Source organism: Hyperoodon ampullatus (genome assembly GCF_949752795.1).
Source record: "Hyperoodon ampullatus genome assembly, chromosome: 3".
In the NCBI taxonomy this organism is placed as follows: domain Eukaryota; kingdom Metazoa; phylum Chordata; class Mammalia; order Artiodactyla; family Ziphiidae; genus Hyperoodon; species Hyperoodon ampullatus.
Window position 1 is genome coordinate 141,862,585 of NC_136916.1, and position 19,095 is coordinate 141,881,679.

Here is a 19,095-nt window from a genome sequence, read left to right on the forward strand (position 1 = left end):
CTAAAACCACAGAAGGTTTAGCTAATCAGGCTTCATAAATCCCATCTCCTCAACCAGATTTTGAAAATTCACATTTACTCTAAGGGAGCTTGTCCCAATGACAGAAAGAGAATTACAACATTTTTTTAAAAGATCTTCAGTCCAGAATAACTTAAGACTAAGCATTGTATTGATTCCAGTAGTTTAAGAAATACTAAGAATAACTGCAATGAGCCAGATGTTAACTGAATAAAAGAACTTTAGAAATGGATATAGTTATTCTCCCAGGAAGCTGTTATTCATCCAGTTGACTTGGTCTGGTAACAGTATCTTATGTTTTCATGGCATAGAGAATGTGTTGGCTTCGTTTTTTTAAACAAGTTTATGTCCAAAATATATTTTGGAGAAAGGAAGTGAGTGGGCAAAATTGTAGTTAGTTCTTAAAAAAAAAAAAGTGGTATCAAAGGCAGTCAGCTTATCTGACAATAAGCTTTTGTATCCAAAGTCAGAGGAAATAAACATTTCCTATTATGTGCCAAATTTACCTACCAGGAAAAAGAAAACAAAAATTAAACCAAACAGAAGATGGCTCCTATTAAATGGCCCCTATTCTATATGGCACCAAGCAATAATGTTTCAGACTTACAGTTCCAATCTTATTTTGATTATGCAAGAGATGGCCATGAAAACAAACAGGAGAGAAGGACATTTAATAGGCATCCTTGATTCAGGCATGGTTGGGATCAGCTGCAGAGATGATACACTAAGAAATATAGTGCTTTATCATCACCTTCAGTAAGAATAAAGGCATAGAGATAATGGTCTGAAGTACCAGAGTTCAGAAACTGATAGGCTACCCCACATGATCCCTGCAAACAGACCAAATGAGGCATGGATTGTAGGGCACAGCACTAAACATTGCTGCATGTTACAGGCTCTTAAATAAAAGGCCAAAGATTATCATTGATGGGTAGAAACTGAATGTAGGACACTCACTGTTTGTGACTCAGCATCCATTCTTAACATAACCAAGTGAAGAGTAAGGTTCTATAGCCAGAGTGTTTGTGGGAATCCTGGCTTTGCCACTTCCTAGGGGTGTGAACTTAATCTCTCTGTGTCTTAATGACTTCCTCTGTAAAGTGAGAAGTTAATGGCACCCTTCTCATAGAGTTGTGGTAAGAATTAGATATGTTAATATATGCTAACACATACAGCCATTATTATTATCATCATCACTATTACAACTACCACGCGGTAGCACTATTATTATTACTATTACTATTTTTTTTCACTTTCTTTCTTAACATCAACATCTAGAGTTTCCTCCCTCAGTTCCATTCTCCATTTTCAGCCCTGTGATTCCATGACACAAGGGGTGCAGCTTGATTGGCTTAAACCCATCAGCATCTCACTTAACCCAAGTCAGAGAGAAACCTAGCCCTTATGAGGAAATGCCAAGATATACACTCTCCTCCCTACCAGGCTGGGTGGCTGAGGAAGTGAAGCTTCCCTCCACTGTGGCTGTGGAGTAGCCCAGAGATGCCAGAGGCCCTTTTGTAGAGCCTGAGGATGGAGCCAACCCAGAAGTAGGAGACGAAGAATGGATCCTAGTGGCAACATTAATTCCTGGATCAGCCAAACCCAGTTATAGCAAACCCCAGTTACATGACTATAAACGTCTTTTAGCTTAAGCTAGTTGGGGTCCAACTGTGTTCCTTAGGTCTTTTATATATTCATAACTATATTCTAGACATGTGATTATTTTTATTTCAAAGGCAAAAAGTCATTAGTTAATGAGGATTTTCTTATAGTTTACACAGTAGGGGCATAAGTGACTACTATCTAGTTCTTAACCATGTGCCTTTGTCTGTTTGGGCTGCTATAACAGAATACTAGACTGTTATAAACAACAGAAATTTATTTCTCATAACTCTGGAGGCTAGGAAGCCCAAGATCAAGATTCTTGCAGATTTGGTATTTGGTGGAAGCCCACTTCCTGGTCCATAGACAGCTGTCTTCTTGCTGTGTCCTCACATGGTAGAAGAGGCAAGGGAGCCCTCTGGGGTCTCTTTTATAAGGGCACTAATCCCATTCATGAGGGCTTCATCCTCATGATCTAATCACTTCCCAAGACCCCACCTTCAAACCCCATCATGTTGGAGATAAGATTTCAACATATGAACTTTGGGGGACACAAACATTCAGTCTATAGTACCATGTAAAAACAAAAGCATAAATTTGAAGAGAAAATCAACTCAAATTATAATCACATGTGTCCAGAATGCTCCCTCCAGCATTTCATAGCTTTGTTAAGCAAGCATAGGTTTATTAAGCAAGTCCTCTCTTCATGCATTGTCTCAAATACCACATGGTGAAGCATAGTTTACCCAAGACTTCCCCATCACTCTTTCAGGCACCAACCAGGGCTCCTTCATGTGAAAATAATAGAAAATCATCCCAAGTTAATTTAAATCAAAATGAGAATGCATTGGCTCATTCAAAAGGGAAATCCAGGGCTGTGTAAAGAATAGCTGGATCCAAGGGCTCAAATTATATGATCCAGAATCTGTTTTTTCTCTCTTTCAGCTATGTTTTTCTGTAGTATAATGGTTAAAAATATAAGCTCTAGAAGCAAGCTGCCAGACCTAGAATCCTGGATCCACCACTTCTTAGCTGTTTGACACTAACAAATCACCTGATTTCACTTAGCCTCAGTTTTTTTAATGATAGAAATGGCAATAATAATAATGTTCACCTCATAGGTTTTAGGAGAGGATTAAGTGGTTAAAAGACATAAACTGCTTTTTATTTATTTATTTATTTATTTTTTTGCAGTACGCGGGCCTCTCACCGTTGTGGCCTCTCACCATTGTGGCCTCTCCCGTTGCGGAGCACAGGCTCCGGGGCCATGGCCCAGAGGCCCAGCCGTTCCGCGGCATGTGGGATCTTCCCAGACCAGGGCATGAACCCGTGTCCCCTGCACCGGCAGGCGGACTCTCAACCACTGTGCCACCAGGGAAGCCCGACATAAACTACTTTATCACCACTATTATTATCAGCATCAGGCAGGACCTTTACACCTGGTGGCAAAGATGGCCCCAACAGCAAGCTTATGTGATCCTTAGTGAGAGAAATTCCAGGGGAAAGAACACCTATTTCCAGAGAGCATCAGCTAAAACCCCAGAGATAATTTTCATTTGCCACACCTGGATCATGTGCCCACTCCTGCACTAGAGGGTGGGGTCAGCCCCAGATGAACAACTTAGACTGAAGATAGAAAAGAGGCAGAAGGGAAATTGCAGTGCTATTACCAAAAGAGGAAAGAAATCTTAGATAGGCAAAAACAACAGATGTCCACTACAGAGCCAACTGCACACTGATTATTAAAATAGTAAATAATAGTGGTTGCTGCTTCATATAGTGAACAATAGTAGTCATGAAAAGGACACAGCCTGTGAGCCATGCCATAAAGAAAATGCCTTTACTGTTTGGAAAGTTGGATTTAATAAACATAAAAAGTTCCTTCCAGATTCAATAAGATTGAGATTTGGAAAGATTCTGAGACATAATAAAAAATGGAAGTCCAATAGAAACAAATCTTTGGGTACTTGGAATGTGCTATACATTAGAATTAGACATGAATGCTTCAGAGATGTGGGCATTTTTGAAGGATTGTCTTTCTCTGATATGGAAAAATGAAATAAAAATTGGATAAAAAAAGCATATGTGAAATTTATAAGAACAAAACCATTTTAAGCATATTGTCAATTTTCCCAATATAAAGTCAGTAAAAATGATATTATTTTATCATACAACATTAAAGTAAAAAGAAGTTACTTTTAGACTTCCAGAGTAAACAAAGGAGATATGAATCTCACAAAATCAATTATAATTTTTTTAGTTTTCCAAAAAGTGAAGTAAAGTACAAAATAACTGACAAATAGTACATGATCAAAATCAATAGACACAAATTAGGAACCACTATTTAACACTGTTGAAGTACCCACAGTGCCTTTAATAAGTCAGCACAATAAAGAGTGAACAGAAAAACAACAAAAAAAGAAAATTGCATAAAATTGTCTGGAATTCTCACTCCAAAAGAATTCTGCATCTTGACAATTCTTATTGCCACGAAGCTGACTTTCTAGGGCATTCAACCTGAAAACCTTCATGTGTCCTTCTGCATAATGACTCCACCCACCCTCTGCCTACTGTTGCTGGGATTACAGTCATGGAAGACTTTAATTCTCTTCCTTCCTCTGTTCTGGGGTTTTTTATAGATTTGTTTGAAGATGTTTTCTTTCCCCTAACTCTCTCTCCACTTATCCCACTGGGAGTCAGTTTCCAGATCTTTCCTTTCAGTCCCTATCATGCACAAACACTGAATCTGAGATTCAAGCTGTGATCTCACTTCAGCCTTGGTAGTCTTTATGTTTCTTTCTTCTGATGCATATGATTTCTAGATACAAGTCAATTAGCAAGTGGGTGTTCAAGCAATATAAACACACATTAAGTCTACAGAGTAGAATTGCATTTCCCTCTGCATTTAGTGTTTCACAACAAGGAGTTGGCCAGTAACATGCAGGCTCTCAGGAGGACTCATTTTTGTGTTTCATCCAGTCACAACAACCAAAATGCCTCCTTGCACATAACAGATATCCCCTGTTATTGTTGAGAGGCCCTTCAAGTTCTCAATCTATGTATTAATTTTTTTAATACATCTTTATTGAAGTATAATTGCTTCACAATGCTGTGTTAGTTTCTGTTGTACAACAAAGTAAATCAGCCATATGCATACATATATCCCCGTATCCCCTCCCTCTTGAGCTTCCCTCCCACCCTCACTATCCCACCCCTCTAGGTCATTTTTTATATGACAATAATGCATCCTAAGCAGAGGTCAAATTTTGAATTTTCTAGCAGAGGTGGAAGATTTACACCAATCTTTCTCACTCTCCCAACAGATCCTACGTTAAAACCAGGCAACAGATGGGTGATGGCCCAGAGCCCACAGAAGTTCAGCCTGTGGTGGTAACACTGTGATGCTTGTCCACCCAGACAATAACCAATCCAGTGACGTTAGGCTTCTTGGGTCCATATCACTAACCCATTGAAACAATCATCAAGGATCTTTGTTGACTAAAATGGCTATTTCCACCAGCTATTTACTGCTCTGTGACCTCGATGAAGGAACAACCCAGCACCACCTCAATCTTAAATTTCTCCACCTTCCAAAATACACCTCTCCATCTGGAAGATCAGGAATCCATGAAAAGTTTCTTTCTAAACTGTTATCTTTCTCCAGATTTTCTGGATAGGGGGAACTTCAAAGTTCTCTAACCACTGGGTTTCTACGGTGAGAGACCCAATAAAAAAGTCAGATCACCCACAGGACTCTTTCTGGAACAAGGCTTTGTTTTCAGAATTAAGGTATGCAATAGTGAAACACAGAAAAGAAACACACACACACACACACACACACACACACACACACACCCCTTGACTGTTACTGATCAAATCGGCCTCTTCTGTCCTAAGACAGAAAGAAGTCCCCATCTGCCTTAGAGCTGCAAGTAATCTATTTCTATAAGAATTAAGAGATTTGGCAAAGGAAGAAAATTTCTTCAAGCAAGAAAAATGAAAGCCATTCCTGGAACTATAAAAAGATCACACCCAGAAAACGTGGCTGATATAGGAATAGATGATATATGATATGATATGACAGGGGCAATAGCCAGAGGCTGAATGCAGGTGGCCTGACAGATAAAAAACACATATCCAGAAGTATCCCTGGTGGCAACTATTCACCGGCCTTGGTGGGGAGTGGTTCTAGTCCAGGCCAGTCTTAGGACAGCCTGTTAACTTTTAGCAGTGCCCCAAATAATCTTCAGGTTTAGTTCCAGTGGGAGATTTGGGTCAGAACCCCTAGAACTATGCAGCCCTCCTGTCTCACACCATACCCTCTACCACCAGGGGCCTGACTTCCATGTTAGCTCCACAGAAGGCTTTCTCTGGGATGGGGGTGACTCGTGGCTGGGCTGGGCTGGGCATCCCGGAATCATAGGAACCACAGCACATCCCACATTCCTAAGACTAGAGTCTTAACAGTCTCCCACATAGAGGCTAATCCAGAATCAGAGTATCTGACCCAACTGCATTATTTCCCTGAGTAACTTCTACTTTCAAGCACAAAAGGAAAAAAAAAAAAGTAGACAAGGGAGAAAGTCTGGGCTCTTTTATTTAAAGTCAGCCTAAAACTGGAGTCAATCAGAAGAATCAGAATTTTATGCAAAAGCACTCTGCTGGCATTTGGGAAAATTCATGTGAAGCCAAAGCTCACAGGAAAAGAGGGAGCCAAGGAATCAAGATCTCTTGGAAAAAGCAGGAAATATCGTCCAGCAAGATTTCACCATGTACTGGTAAGTTTGTGTAAACTTGGTGCTTGAGGTAAACCAAATAATTAATGACTATAAAACCACCACTCAATCGTTGACATGGTACAGACATCTGGTAAAGAACAGTTTAGCAAATGGTCTTCATACCACTTCTAAATTCATACCTATAAACTTTTGAAATTATATTCTTGACCATCCTATCTGGACAAGTAGTCACAATTCTATGGACTAACAGACCTATAAGAACAATGCTGCATTATCTTTACTTTTTTTTTTTAAGATTCTGTTATTCTGATTCAGGTCAATTTTTTAATATTTAAAAAGATTTATTCCCACATGGACAGTATGATCCATATAATCAGCAGGCTAACAAAATTCTAACTTTCTTGACCATTTTTACTAGAATGTCTCAGACATTTTTCCCTATAAATATTCGATTTGGCAGGGTGGTGGTGGGGGTAACATAAATAGCGATGGAAGAGTTTATCTTGAGAAATATAGCCAACATTCTCAATGGCCATGATCCATCTTTGCATATAATCCAATATGTCAGATTGGGTTTTGAGTGAGAGGTAAAAGACCCATAATTGGTTGTTTCAGGTCTCTTAAATGTCTTAAATTGTGATCCACAGAGCAATCGGCATGAACTTAAATATCTGTGTCTGCTGGTACAAGGTTTAGCTTACACACAGATGTAGCAAAATTTCACCCAATCTTATATCTCCTTTTATTCCTAGGCCAAGTACTCAGTGGGCTGGGGCATATTTGTAATGTAGGAACACATGCTGGGCAGCCATGTTTGAGAACTCTATCTTTGAATGGAGTATTTACTCCATGCCACATTTACTGGCTGATCTCAGGTACAAGGTCAAAGGCAGAACCTCCTCAAAATTCTACCAAGGACATATCATCACCTGTGCTCAAAGTGGCCTTATTAATCTTCAGGATGGGGTTCCTGACACTGTCAATCACCCCTTCACGTGCACAGATTTGTTTGGCTGCCGCCTTCACGCTTGAGCCAACTGCAATTTTATTATTACAAATTCCAGATGTTTCAGGTAGACTGAATGAAAATGAAATTACATAAATCACATGCAGTCATCGGTGCCTTCAAATGCTTCAGAACGGCACTAAAAATAAACAATTCAACTTTCTCACTTGTTACTTAACCTCAACGAAACTACCTCTGGTTGTCTAAACTATTTAGGCTGTTCACCAGTATTTAGTTCTCCCTTCCTGGCACGTGGTAGGATTATACTTCTGACCCTGTTGGGTAGTATGAGTATGGGACTTGCTTTGGCCAGTGAATGTGAACAGAAATGTCACCTCCAGAAGGAAGCTTTAAGAGCTAATGTGTAATGGAATATTACTCAGACATAAAAAGAATGAAATAATGCCATTTGTAGCAACATGGATGGACCTAGAGATTATCATACTAGTGAAGTCAGAAAGGGAAAGAAAAATACCATATGATATCACTTATATGTGGAATCTTAAAAAAAAAAAGAAAAGAAAAGATACGAATGAACTTATTCACAAAACAGAAATAGACCCACAGACATAGAAAACAAACTTATAGCTACCAAAGGGGAAAGAGGCGAGGCAGGGATAAATTAGGAGATTGAGATTAACATCTACACACTACTATATATAAAATAGATAACCAACAAGGATCTACTGTATAGCACAGGGAACTCTACTCAATTTTTGTAACAACCTATAAGGGAAAAGAATCCAAAAAAGAATATATATGTGTGTGTGTGTGTGTGTGTGTGTGTGTGTGTGAATCACTGTGCTGTACACCTGAAACACAACATTGTAAATCAATTATACTTTAATATATATAAATAAAATAAAATAAAAATAGGTTTTTATTATGGGAAAAGAAAGGAGCCAATGTTACTTACTACATTAATTTCTTCCTCTGCCACAGTAATCATCAATGTCCTCAATGTGGCTACTCCACCATCCTAGATCCCTGAATGAAGATGATAAAAATACATAATACAGATACAATGTGAGCAAGAAATATGCATTATTTTATTTATTTTTATTGAAGTATCGTTGATTTACAATATATATTAGTTTCAGGTGTACAGCATAATGATTCCATATTTTTTCAGATTTTACTCCTTTATAAGTTATTACAAGAAAATGGCTATGATTCCCAGTGCTATACAGTATATCTTTGTTGCTTATCTATTTTATATGTAGTAGTTTGTATCTGTTAATCCTTACCCCTGATTTGTCCCTCTCCTTTTCCCTCTCCCCTTTGGTAACCACGAGTTTGTTTTCTATATCTGTGAGTCTGTTTCTGCTTTACATATACATTTATTTGATTTTTTTTAAGATTCCACACATAAGTGATAACATACAATATTTGGCTTTCTTTGTCTGGCTTATTTCACTAAGCATAATATCCCCTAGGTCCATCCACATTGCTGCAAATGGCAGAATCTCATTTTTTATGGCTGAATAATATTCCATTGTATATGTATATAACACATCTTCTTCTTAATCCAGTTGTCTGTTAATGGACACTTGGTTTGCTTCCATGTGTTGACTATTGTAAATAGTGCTGCTATGAACATTGGGGTGCATGTATCCTTTTCAATTGTGTTTTCATTTTTTCCAGATATATACCCAGGAGTAGAATCGATGGATCATGTGGTAACTCTATTTTTAGTTTTTTGAGGCACCTCCATACTATTTTCCATAGTGGCTGCACCAATTTACATTCCCACCAATGGTGTACAAGTGTTCCTTTTTCTCCACATCCTTATCAACATCTGTTATTTGTAGACTTTTTGATAGTAGCCATTCTGACAGGTGTGAGGTGATACCTCATTGAAATACATATTATTTTAAATTATTGAGCATTGGGAGTTGTTACAGCAACATAATCTAGTAGATACACAACAACCTGACTGAAACACCATCCCTTTATAGGAAAGAAATATTGGGACACTAAACACTATGGCAAGTGTTACTATAATACAACACAGAAGAAATGGGAGGCTATATCTATTATATAGTAGCATACATATGTGGATATAGATATTATTGATAGCCACTCATTAAAACAGACTTCTCACGCCCCACCACACACACACAAAAAAACCTCCTCATATCAAATGGATAAATAATCTGAATTCTTAAAACTGAGTGCTCAAAAATCTCAAAGAAACACATAGTTCCCCCATCAAAAAAGTACTTGACCCATTTGTCAAAATCACTTGCAGAGTTCCACTTCTTTTCTAAGACCGGGTACATTAATCAAACGTAGAGCTTCAAAGAGGCTTCATTTTGAGTGACCCAATAGACAAATAAATTAGCTGCCAATGGCTCCTTTGTAATTGAAGAGGGCCAGGCTGACCGAGGGGAGAAGACTAAATCATAAACGGAACTGTTCAAGCAAAAGCAACGTTTGGGAACCTGAAACAAACCAATACAGCCATCCCACACACTCTCATTTCCAAAAGTAAGGGTGAGCCAAGCACATGTGTGTTTATTCGCTAATAAGAAGATGCAAACATCCCACATCTGATTGATTTCTTATGTGCTACAACCGTAAAAATGTTTGGGTCTGGAATACACGTTTGAGCGTTGAGCTCAAATGTGGCAGCTTATAAACCCGATCACACATCTTATACCTACGATCTACAAGAACGTTTCCCTTTGTAACAGTGAAACTCTGGAAGGTTTTCTTCTTTACTGCCAGGACAAATTGCTTAGGGCTTCTCACTTAAGTATGTGAAGAACTGTCCAGTTTTAATCTGCAGAGCTTTTAACTGGTGACTCAGTGAGGGATGATGTCATATGTTATCCTACAACGGCTGGTGTGGTTCCCTCTGTTTCTGTGGCCGACAGTACTCCCCAGTTTCCATCCTTTCGTCAGCTTCTTCCCAGCCAGCCCACAGGCAAACAACCTCCCCAGCCGTGGATGAAACAGGAAGTCTGACAGCTTGAGTCTGCAGTGGGACCCCTAGTGTTTTCCCACTCCATGTCCTGGCAGCGTTCCCCAGAAGTACAAACACACACACACAGAGATCCCATTGTTGCAGCCTTCTCCAGCCCACTGATCCTAATATGGAATGCAGCAGGAAACCCATGATTTCCTGACACTCAGCAAGCTGGAGGAAGCAAGGGAAAAACTCCATTAAAAAGCCCAGCTTTCCTCCATGTTAGATGTGAAGTGGAAAATGGGGAAGATTTAGCGAAATTCCACTGTGTCTTCAGCCAGGCTTGGAGAACAGGAGAGCAGAGTGAAACCCTCAGGCTGTTGAAATTTCTAGACTCCCAGGAAGCCCCTAGAATTTGGTGAAAAATGAGGATTCATAACTCAAACTGATGGGGGCAAGGGGCAGATGCTTTTAATCATTCTCCCCAGTGTGTGTTACCTTTCTTGACCAGTATGGTAAGCAAGAGGGCACATGCCAGCCGCCTCGGACAATTCTGCATGATCCGAGTTCCCCAAAGTAAGACAGAGTGACCTCAAGCCTGCAGCTCGCTTCATGGGCTTCGGGAGAAGCAGGAGAAGCAACGGCAGCGGCACAGTCACAGCAGCTGGAGCCGTGAGAATGAACTGCCAGGAGGGAAATGACAGCAGCTGCGGCTGCGGTGGTCGCGAGGAGAAGAAGATGCTGAAGTGCGTGGTGGTAGGGGACGGCGCCGTGGGGAAGACCTGCCTGCTCATGAGCTACGCCAACGACGCCTTCCCCGAGGAGTACGTGCCCACTGTGTTTGACCACTATGCAGGTAAGAAAAGCGGGAAACCTACCCCTGCATACGAGGTGAAGGAGGCGGGAGATGACAGCCCAGCTTCAGAGGGGCCTGGCTTATCTCTAATGTCAGTGCTGGGTCTGGGCCTGCCAGGAGCCAGGTAAAACCAAGGTCTTTGCTGTTGTTAGGACAAGTTGTATATCAATGTTACGGTAACACTTTTCTCCAGTTAAACCAAATGAATAACGCTGGGGAAATACCCTGAACCGTCCTCTAAGATTTGTGGCTAGAGATTTTACTTAACATTTGCCTGAAGATTCATCAACTTTCTTTCATGTGAACTTTTTAAAAGGTAGCGTAATTGTATCACAGTTCTTTAAAAAACAACAACGACACTAACCACACAACTGGTGAAAGAAGTGTTCTTGCCACTTCTCATATATTCACCACATGCCATTTATAAAGGAAATGCTGAGATTAGTAACATTAGAACATTCGTTTTTCTATAATAATTGGTGCTGTCCTAATGTACTTTCATTTTCCTGTGGAGGTAGACTGAAGAAAAAGTACTGAAAGATTTTAAATATCTCCTAGGCAATCTGTATCTTGAATGAAAAGAGAAGATTTTAATCAATATGTTTTAAAGGTAAAAACAAAGATAAAAATAAAATTTTACTTATTTCAACATATGTCCCCAAAGCACAAAATATGGCATAAAATACTTTAAGATCTGACAGTTAAGATACTGTAGTCACAACTTAATTCTTTTAGGTATATTTTTTCGAGTGTTCTAAAGTTTGTTGTGTGATAGCTTATTTAAATTTTTCCACTTTGACTCTTATTTTTTCTCTTAATCTCCAAAACAAATCTTACTAAATTTCTTAAAAGCAAATTCATAAAATGCTTCAGGTTTACAATAGCCTAGATTTTATAACTTTTTGGAATACGATGATCCACTTGCTCACTATGAGATCAGCTTGAGTTACCAGAGATTTGAGATTTTGTGAGAGGAAAATTTCTCTTCTTCACTTTAGCTTTGGGTCCAGAGCAGCAAAGGGGAAATGGCCCACAGGAAACCTGTGTGAGCGTTGGCTTTGCTGTGAGGTCATTTGAAATCCTTTCTGTAGGAAGCAGCTTCTTTTCCACAACTAAACAATCACCTACGTCTCCTCCTACTACTACATGTACATGATTTACGACACTATTACATAGCAGACAGGGAGAGAACCACAGTGAAAATAGTATCCACTTTCTAGCAGGTTTTTCTATATTTGTAGAAATTAAGAGCAAATTTGAACACTGGCTCTCTTAAGCTTTTCTGTGCCCAGAGAAGAACATTTTAATGAGAACAGAATGAAGAGAAGTACAGGTAGGCTTTCACCCTGAGGGGGAAAAAAAAAGTAATTGTAAAATTAGGTCTGCAACTTAAGAAAATTATCGGGATCCCGACCTGTAAACATCTTAGCAAAAGTTATTTATTCTACACCCTCTTTCTGCCAGGATAGGGAACTGGCTGGTACCTAATTTCAAAAACTTTTAGATCAAGAATGGAACCCACAATCTACTAAAGGGAGAGGTTTCAAGTGCTTTTAAAAATTACATATCCCATCCCCAACTATTGGGTGAAGCAATTACAGTACAGTGCCAGGAAGAAAGAGGATAAAACCATCTTTAGAGATAAAGTTAGCCTATAAAAAACATTAGAGATCAAACAAAGGCTGGATCACCGCTAGATTCCACTAAGATCAAATTGTTTTATGTTTCAGTTGTGTACATACTTGCTGTTATTTGAGCAACAAAGCATCTTAGATTTTGGCTATTCCTTGTTTTAGCTCTCAAGAAATCACAGCCACTGTACTCAAAGCAATACTTTGTACATAGTAGGCATTCCCAAACATTGTTACTTTGATTTACACTTTGTACTTTTTTTAAGTACACAGTCATCTCATGCATTTGTAGTTAGGGTGTAAGGGAAATGAAGGTGTAAGCCACATACATCTAGGAGTGCAATGAAGTGAATATTTCCATTTGTAGAGGGATCTTCTCCATCATGAAGACCCTAACTCTTTTTACCACCACGCTCCTTATACGTGAACTGATTGAACATAAACCGTTACACAGTCACATGAGAATCTACAGTCAATTGTAAAAGAACTCATGCTCTCTTCTCCACGTGGAGAAATATCCAGTATCCAGCCCCTGGTCCTACTGGCTCATTCTGAAATGACAACCTGCAAATAGTTTACTGAGTCTTTGGAAAATTGCAGTCAAAGAATTTAGAAAAGTTCAAGTCAAAGAGAGCCTATCCCTTGAAGAAGATTTTTCCCTAATAGCTACCCATCCTAGGAAGGTAAAGATATAATAGTAAGGACGGAATACTTAAGATAGTGAGCTCAAGATAGTGAGCTCTGAAGCTGGACAGCCCAGTTCTAATACTGGCTCTGCCATTACTGTGTGGTCTTGAGCAAGTTGCTCAACTTCTCTGTGCCTCAGTTGTCATGAATTTTCTTAAGGAACAATAGAGGTATTAAGATCATGAGAACAAAATAGATTAATACATGTAGTTCTTAGAACAGCACCTTACACATGATAAGTATTAGGTAATAGTAGCTATTGTGATTAAGAATAGGGTCTCTTACATACAGAATGAATAAACAATAAGGTCCTACTATATAGCACAAGGAACTATATTTGATATCCTGTGATAAACCATAATGGAAAATAATATAAAAAATAATATATAGATAGATATATATGTATAACTGAATTACTTTGCTGTATAGCAGAAATTAACACAACATTGTAAATCAACTATACTTCGATTAAAAGAAGAATAGGGTCTCTACAGTTGCACACAGCTATGAAAGGGAATTAAAATGTAATTATAATATAAAGGCTACAACAAGGAAAAATATAATTACAAGAGTATCCTTCAAATGGAGTAGGGTGTGATAGAGTGCGTGTATTGTCCTGATGATATAGTTATCGTGTTTACTGATAATTGATAAATATGTCTACATGGAGTAATAGTAGTGGGATATTCACTGGAGAGGAAATATTAGTTCTGCATGAGTGACTGTAGAAAAATCAACAACCAACTAGAAAAAAATGTTTTTAAGTTTTATAAATCTTGGTTATTTTCCCTCCCTCCTACCTATCAGAATCCAAAAGTACATCTGCTCGATGCAGCTTTCCTTGACTCCCCAAGGAGAATTCCTTGCTCCATCTCCAACCCATCCCCAGAAATGTGTTAACATTGCTAGAACACAACTTGCACCATTGTATAGCAATTTATTTGTTTCCTTATTTCCCCAGTCCCACTGTACTATAAGCTCCTGAGGGAAAGGGTCATGTCTTGCCAAAACCAGTGTTCAATTCTCAGCCCTCATCTTACTTGATCTCTTGGAGGCTTTTCTTATGGTTTATACTCTCCTTCCTGAAACACTTTCTTTGCTCCTGGGATACCACATTCTCCTGGGTTTTATTCCCCCTACTGGCAAATCTCTCTCCATCTCCTCTGCTCCTTTCTCCATCTCTTTCCCTACCACTATACAGTGGCATACTTCAGTGTTCAGTCTCTCAGTTCCCTTCTCTATTTATGCTCATGCCCTGGTTGACAGTATCTATTCTCATGGCTTTAAATATGATTTATACACTGATGACTCCAAAATGTATATCTCTACCACACACACAAAAAAAACCCTGACCCAGACTCATATATTCAACTGTCCATTTGGATATCTAATAGGCATCTCAAACTTAACCTGTTCAAAACAGAATTTTTTAATTGCCCCAATCTACACCTCCCCTAGTGTTCCCCATAGAAGTATATGACCACTGTCTTCCACCCAGTAGCTCAGAACAAAAACTTTGGTATTATCCTTAACTCCTTTCTTCCTTTGACAATACTTCCCATCCCCCTCCATCCAAACCACTAGTTATTATCCCTTCCTACTACCAATCAGGTCAACATGCAAAATACATCTCAAATCTGATCAGTTCTCACCACCTCCATTGTTTTCACTCTCATCCAAGCCACCATCATTTCTCATCCAAACTACTGTAATCACCTCCCAGCTCCCTGCTTCCAGTCTTATCCCATATAGTTCAGTTCTTCACACTCCCGACAGAAGGACTATCCACAGCCCAAATCCATCAGTCAAATCCCATCACCCTGAGGCCCCATTATTTATCACAGTCTACAAGGTACTCCATGACTTAGTCCCCATTATCTCTCCAACCTCCTCTCCTAGCTCTCTGCTCTGCAGTATTTCTGCTCTCAGCCGTCTTCATGTTCTTCAAACACACCAAACTCCTTCCTTCCTTGAAGATTTTGCATTTGCTTTTCCCCCAACCTTACCTTATTCCCCCCGATCTTCCTCAGTTTCAATTAATCACATTGTTTAATGCATTCACACACACAAACACAAACACACATGCATACTGTCACTCTTTAATTTTTCTCCTGTTTCATCTTTCCTCATAAGGTTTAACACTACTTCACATTATATTTATTTGCTTAGCATTTTTATCCTACACTGGGATGTAAATCCCATGAGGGCAAGGGCTTTGTCTTGTTCACTGCTCTATCTCCATCTTCTAAAACAGAACTCAACATCTAGTATGCTCTCAATAGATTGTTACTGAATTAATTAATTAATATACTTTATGCATCTCTGTCCTTCCAGCACATAGATAATTCCTGGTCCATTAAAGCTTTGAGGAATAAATGAACAAGTTGTTGGTCCAACAGATGTCTCTTTAGGAATGAACATATAAAATATTTATTAAATGTATTATATTTTTGAACTAGTTTGTTTGTATTTTAAATAATCATTTTATCTCTACCGGGATTATAATACAGCATAGAATTTTCTTGACCCAAACAGCCAATGTCACGTCTATTGAATAATGTAACTATACAGTGTATAAATTTCATTTGGAAACAGATGGGATGTACTCAGATTCCTCCATTTGCGTTATATTCAAAAGCTTAGCTAAATTTTGAGTGGCTCACTCGTTTATAGTTCTTCATAAAAACGCATGTTCCAGAGTAATCCCAAGTTCAACTATGGGCTTCGTCTAAAAATTGGGGGCAGTAGAAGGAAGATAAAAATGGTCACTGACACTTTTTACAAGTATGCCTGAGAAACATCTCCGGGCACTTCTTCCTACTCCCTTCCAGGGATGACTCAAGATGTCCCAACAACCTTTAGAGATTTCACAGCTTACCATGGAACAACCATCATGTCTTCTCCCATCCTGTCTTCATCTTATCTTTAGCTTTGAGTTTTGTGGCAGACATCTCACTGATAAAGTAGTATCAATTAATGTTTCACACAACATATGACATAAGGATAACACTTCCATTTCTAGTTTAGTTAGATTGTATGTTGAGGTAGGTAGTGCACATGGTTTGTCTGTTTATGTGCATGGCTGCATAAAATAATCTCATTCAAGTTGAAGCCTGTGCATGACGTGCCTCATTCACCATTACCATCATTTTCTGTATAAGAATCGGTCGTATCTATAGCTCCTTCTTCTAAGAAAACCACCTGTATTTAAAAACTTAAGTCATTATTTGCAAACCCAGGCTGCGTATGCAGTAAATTAACACAATTTGTGGAAAGCGGGGAAAAATCTAGTTGCTCTATCAGCTGAGTGAGATGTAAAAGGAGTTGTTTTCACAGAGAGCCGAAAGTCAACTGTAAACTTTTTCCACCTAATTAAATGATGACTAGTCCAATGTAGACTCCATCATAACCCTAATGACCAGAGCAAGGGGGAAACTATGTCCAATCCACAAGGGAAAAAATAACATAAAATAATAGTGAATAAAAACAAAGCCCCAGGCTTATAAAGTGTTATGACATAGTTCTGCCCATTTGGGAATATTTATTCAGGAGTTTCTCTTTTGTTCTTTCTAAAGACACCTGAGAGTCTCTGGAGAATGGATGAGATTCATTTTTGTAAGCCAAAAGAAAACCTAAAACACCTCTCATGGGTCTATGAAATAAATCACTAGGTTTTTAACCTTAGGCAAAAATATAAAGGAAGTATGTGAAAGAGGAGAAAAGAATGGGCCAGTTGACTTGCTCTGTTCCTTCTAAATGCCATGATGCTCAAAAACCCAATGTCTTGTAGGTATTCAACCCTCCAATATCTCTTTTTGAGGCAGTGTGGTGCGTGTCTGATACTTTTTTTGGACTCTTGGAGGCCATATCAAAGGTGCAGTAACAGGAATTGTATAGACAGTTCCTTCCACAGTCTACTGTGATGCCTATGATCATGAGCATGAGCACATTCAGAGGCTCCGGGGGTGGAAATTACACTCAGAAAGCCAAAGCATACTGCAGAGAGGTAAACTGTGAGCTTCATCTCTTAGGAGTAAGAAAGAATAGAAGAGGGAAAAAGAAAATTAAGTATCTGTGACCACAGTGACCCAAGAAAAATCATGCTCCCAGGATTAGAAACTGCATCTGCAGTTCATAACCTTCCTGCATTCCAGCTTTATCTGGCAACAAACCAAGGCCTGTGACCGATTCAGGCTTCAGTGGACAGACTCCCTGTAACCAAGACTTTTAGTTCCACAAGGCCTGGCTCCTTTCACTGTCCAAGCTATGAAATCCTTCATAAATTTTACTATCTAACTGCCCAACAATGTTGGGCTTCAGGTAAACAGTACTTTATTTCCAGGATAACATTTTCAGAATCTGCCATCACTACCTCTTCTCTTGGGGCAAAGAGCAAAGTTGGCTCAGAGATGGCTCAGTACACTGGACATCTTTGTTTTTGGATCTAGTTGGCCTGTTCTACAGAGGCAACATGAAGGTGGGCAACTAACATGAGGCAACTAACTTAAAGGACAGGTAGGAAAACTCAACAGAAATTATCTCCCTCACCAATCCTGAGCACAAAATCACAAGGATCAACAGAGGCCCTACCCTCTGTGTAAGGACACAGGTTCTGATAAGGCTGAAAATGTACTTTCCCACAAACAAAAATCCATGCCACCCTTTGGGTGAGTTAGCAGAATCCAAACAGTTAATTTTCCAGGTATAACTCAGTCAGGATGAATTCCACCGTGAATTCAATAGGGACCCACTGTGAATCACAGAGTGGCCTGGGATCGTTCCTGAATACTCTGAAGTCCACCAACTTTTTGGATATGGCTAATTTTCACAAGACAAAAGAACCTGATTCATGTGCATTCATTCAGCATTTTGTAATGGTTCACAATACAGCTTTTATTTATGATGCTCTTCATTTGCAGTCTCAGTGTGAATTTCATTACGACCACATGTGATCCTACAAGCAGTATGGTAGTATTTAATGACGAAACTCAAACACCACTGGAATATGTACTAACAACAATAACAATAGCTATACAGTTACAAAGTTCTTGCTATGAGCATATTTGAGATATTTTCATACACTGATTCACTACCTCCTCACAATGATACTATGAGGTGCTGTTATTTTCCCAATTTTGACTGATGAGGAAACCAAGTTGCAAAGTTATTAACCAATTTGCCCAAGGTTAAATAACCTGTAATGGAGTAAGTGGAGGCCACAAAACAGTAAATAAATAATGTAAGCAGTGTGTAGGTTTATAGCTAATAAATTAATTTTAAAAAGCCACCGTTAGTTAAGGGCAGGGGTCCCCAACCCCTGGGCCACGGACCAGTACTGGTCTGAGGCCTATTAAGAACCAGCCCACACAGCAAGAGCAGGCGAGCAAGCAAAGCTTCATCTGTACTTACAGCCGCTCCCCATCGCTCATGTTACCGCCTAAGCTCTGCCTCCTGTCAGCATTATGGTGAGTTGTATAAGTATTTCATTATATGTTACAATGTAATAATAATAGAAATAAAGTGCACAATAAATGTAATGAGCATGAATCATCCTGAAACCATCCCCCACCATGGTCCGTGGAAAAATTGTCTTCCACGAAACTGGTCCCCAGTGCCAAAAAAGGTTGGGGACAACTGAGTTAGGG

The 19,095-nt window shown here is 39.1% G+C and overlaps 1 protein-coding gene across 1 annotated transcript in view; it reads left to right on the plus strand.

Moving 5' to 3' along the window:
* Positions 1 to 10,791: 10,791 nt before the first annotated feature.
* RHOJ (ras homolog family member J) overlaps positions 10,792 to 19,095 on the plus strand; it is a gene marked incomplete at its 3' end in the record, with an annotated part of 88,028 nt that continues 79,724 nt past the window's right edge. The window contains exon 1 of the mRNA XM_079700115.1: positions 10,792 to 11,132. Coding sequence (XP_079556241.1) covers positions 10,889 to 11,132 — 244 coding nt within the window. The 5' untranslated portion in view covers positions 10,792 to 10,888. The remainder of the gene's footprint in view (positions 11,133 to 19,095) is intronic.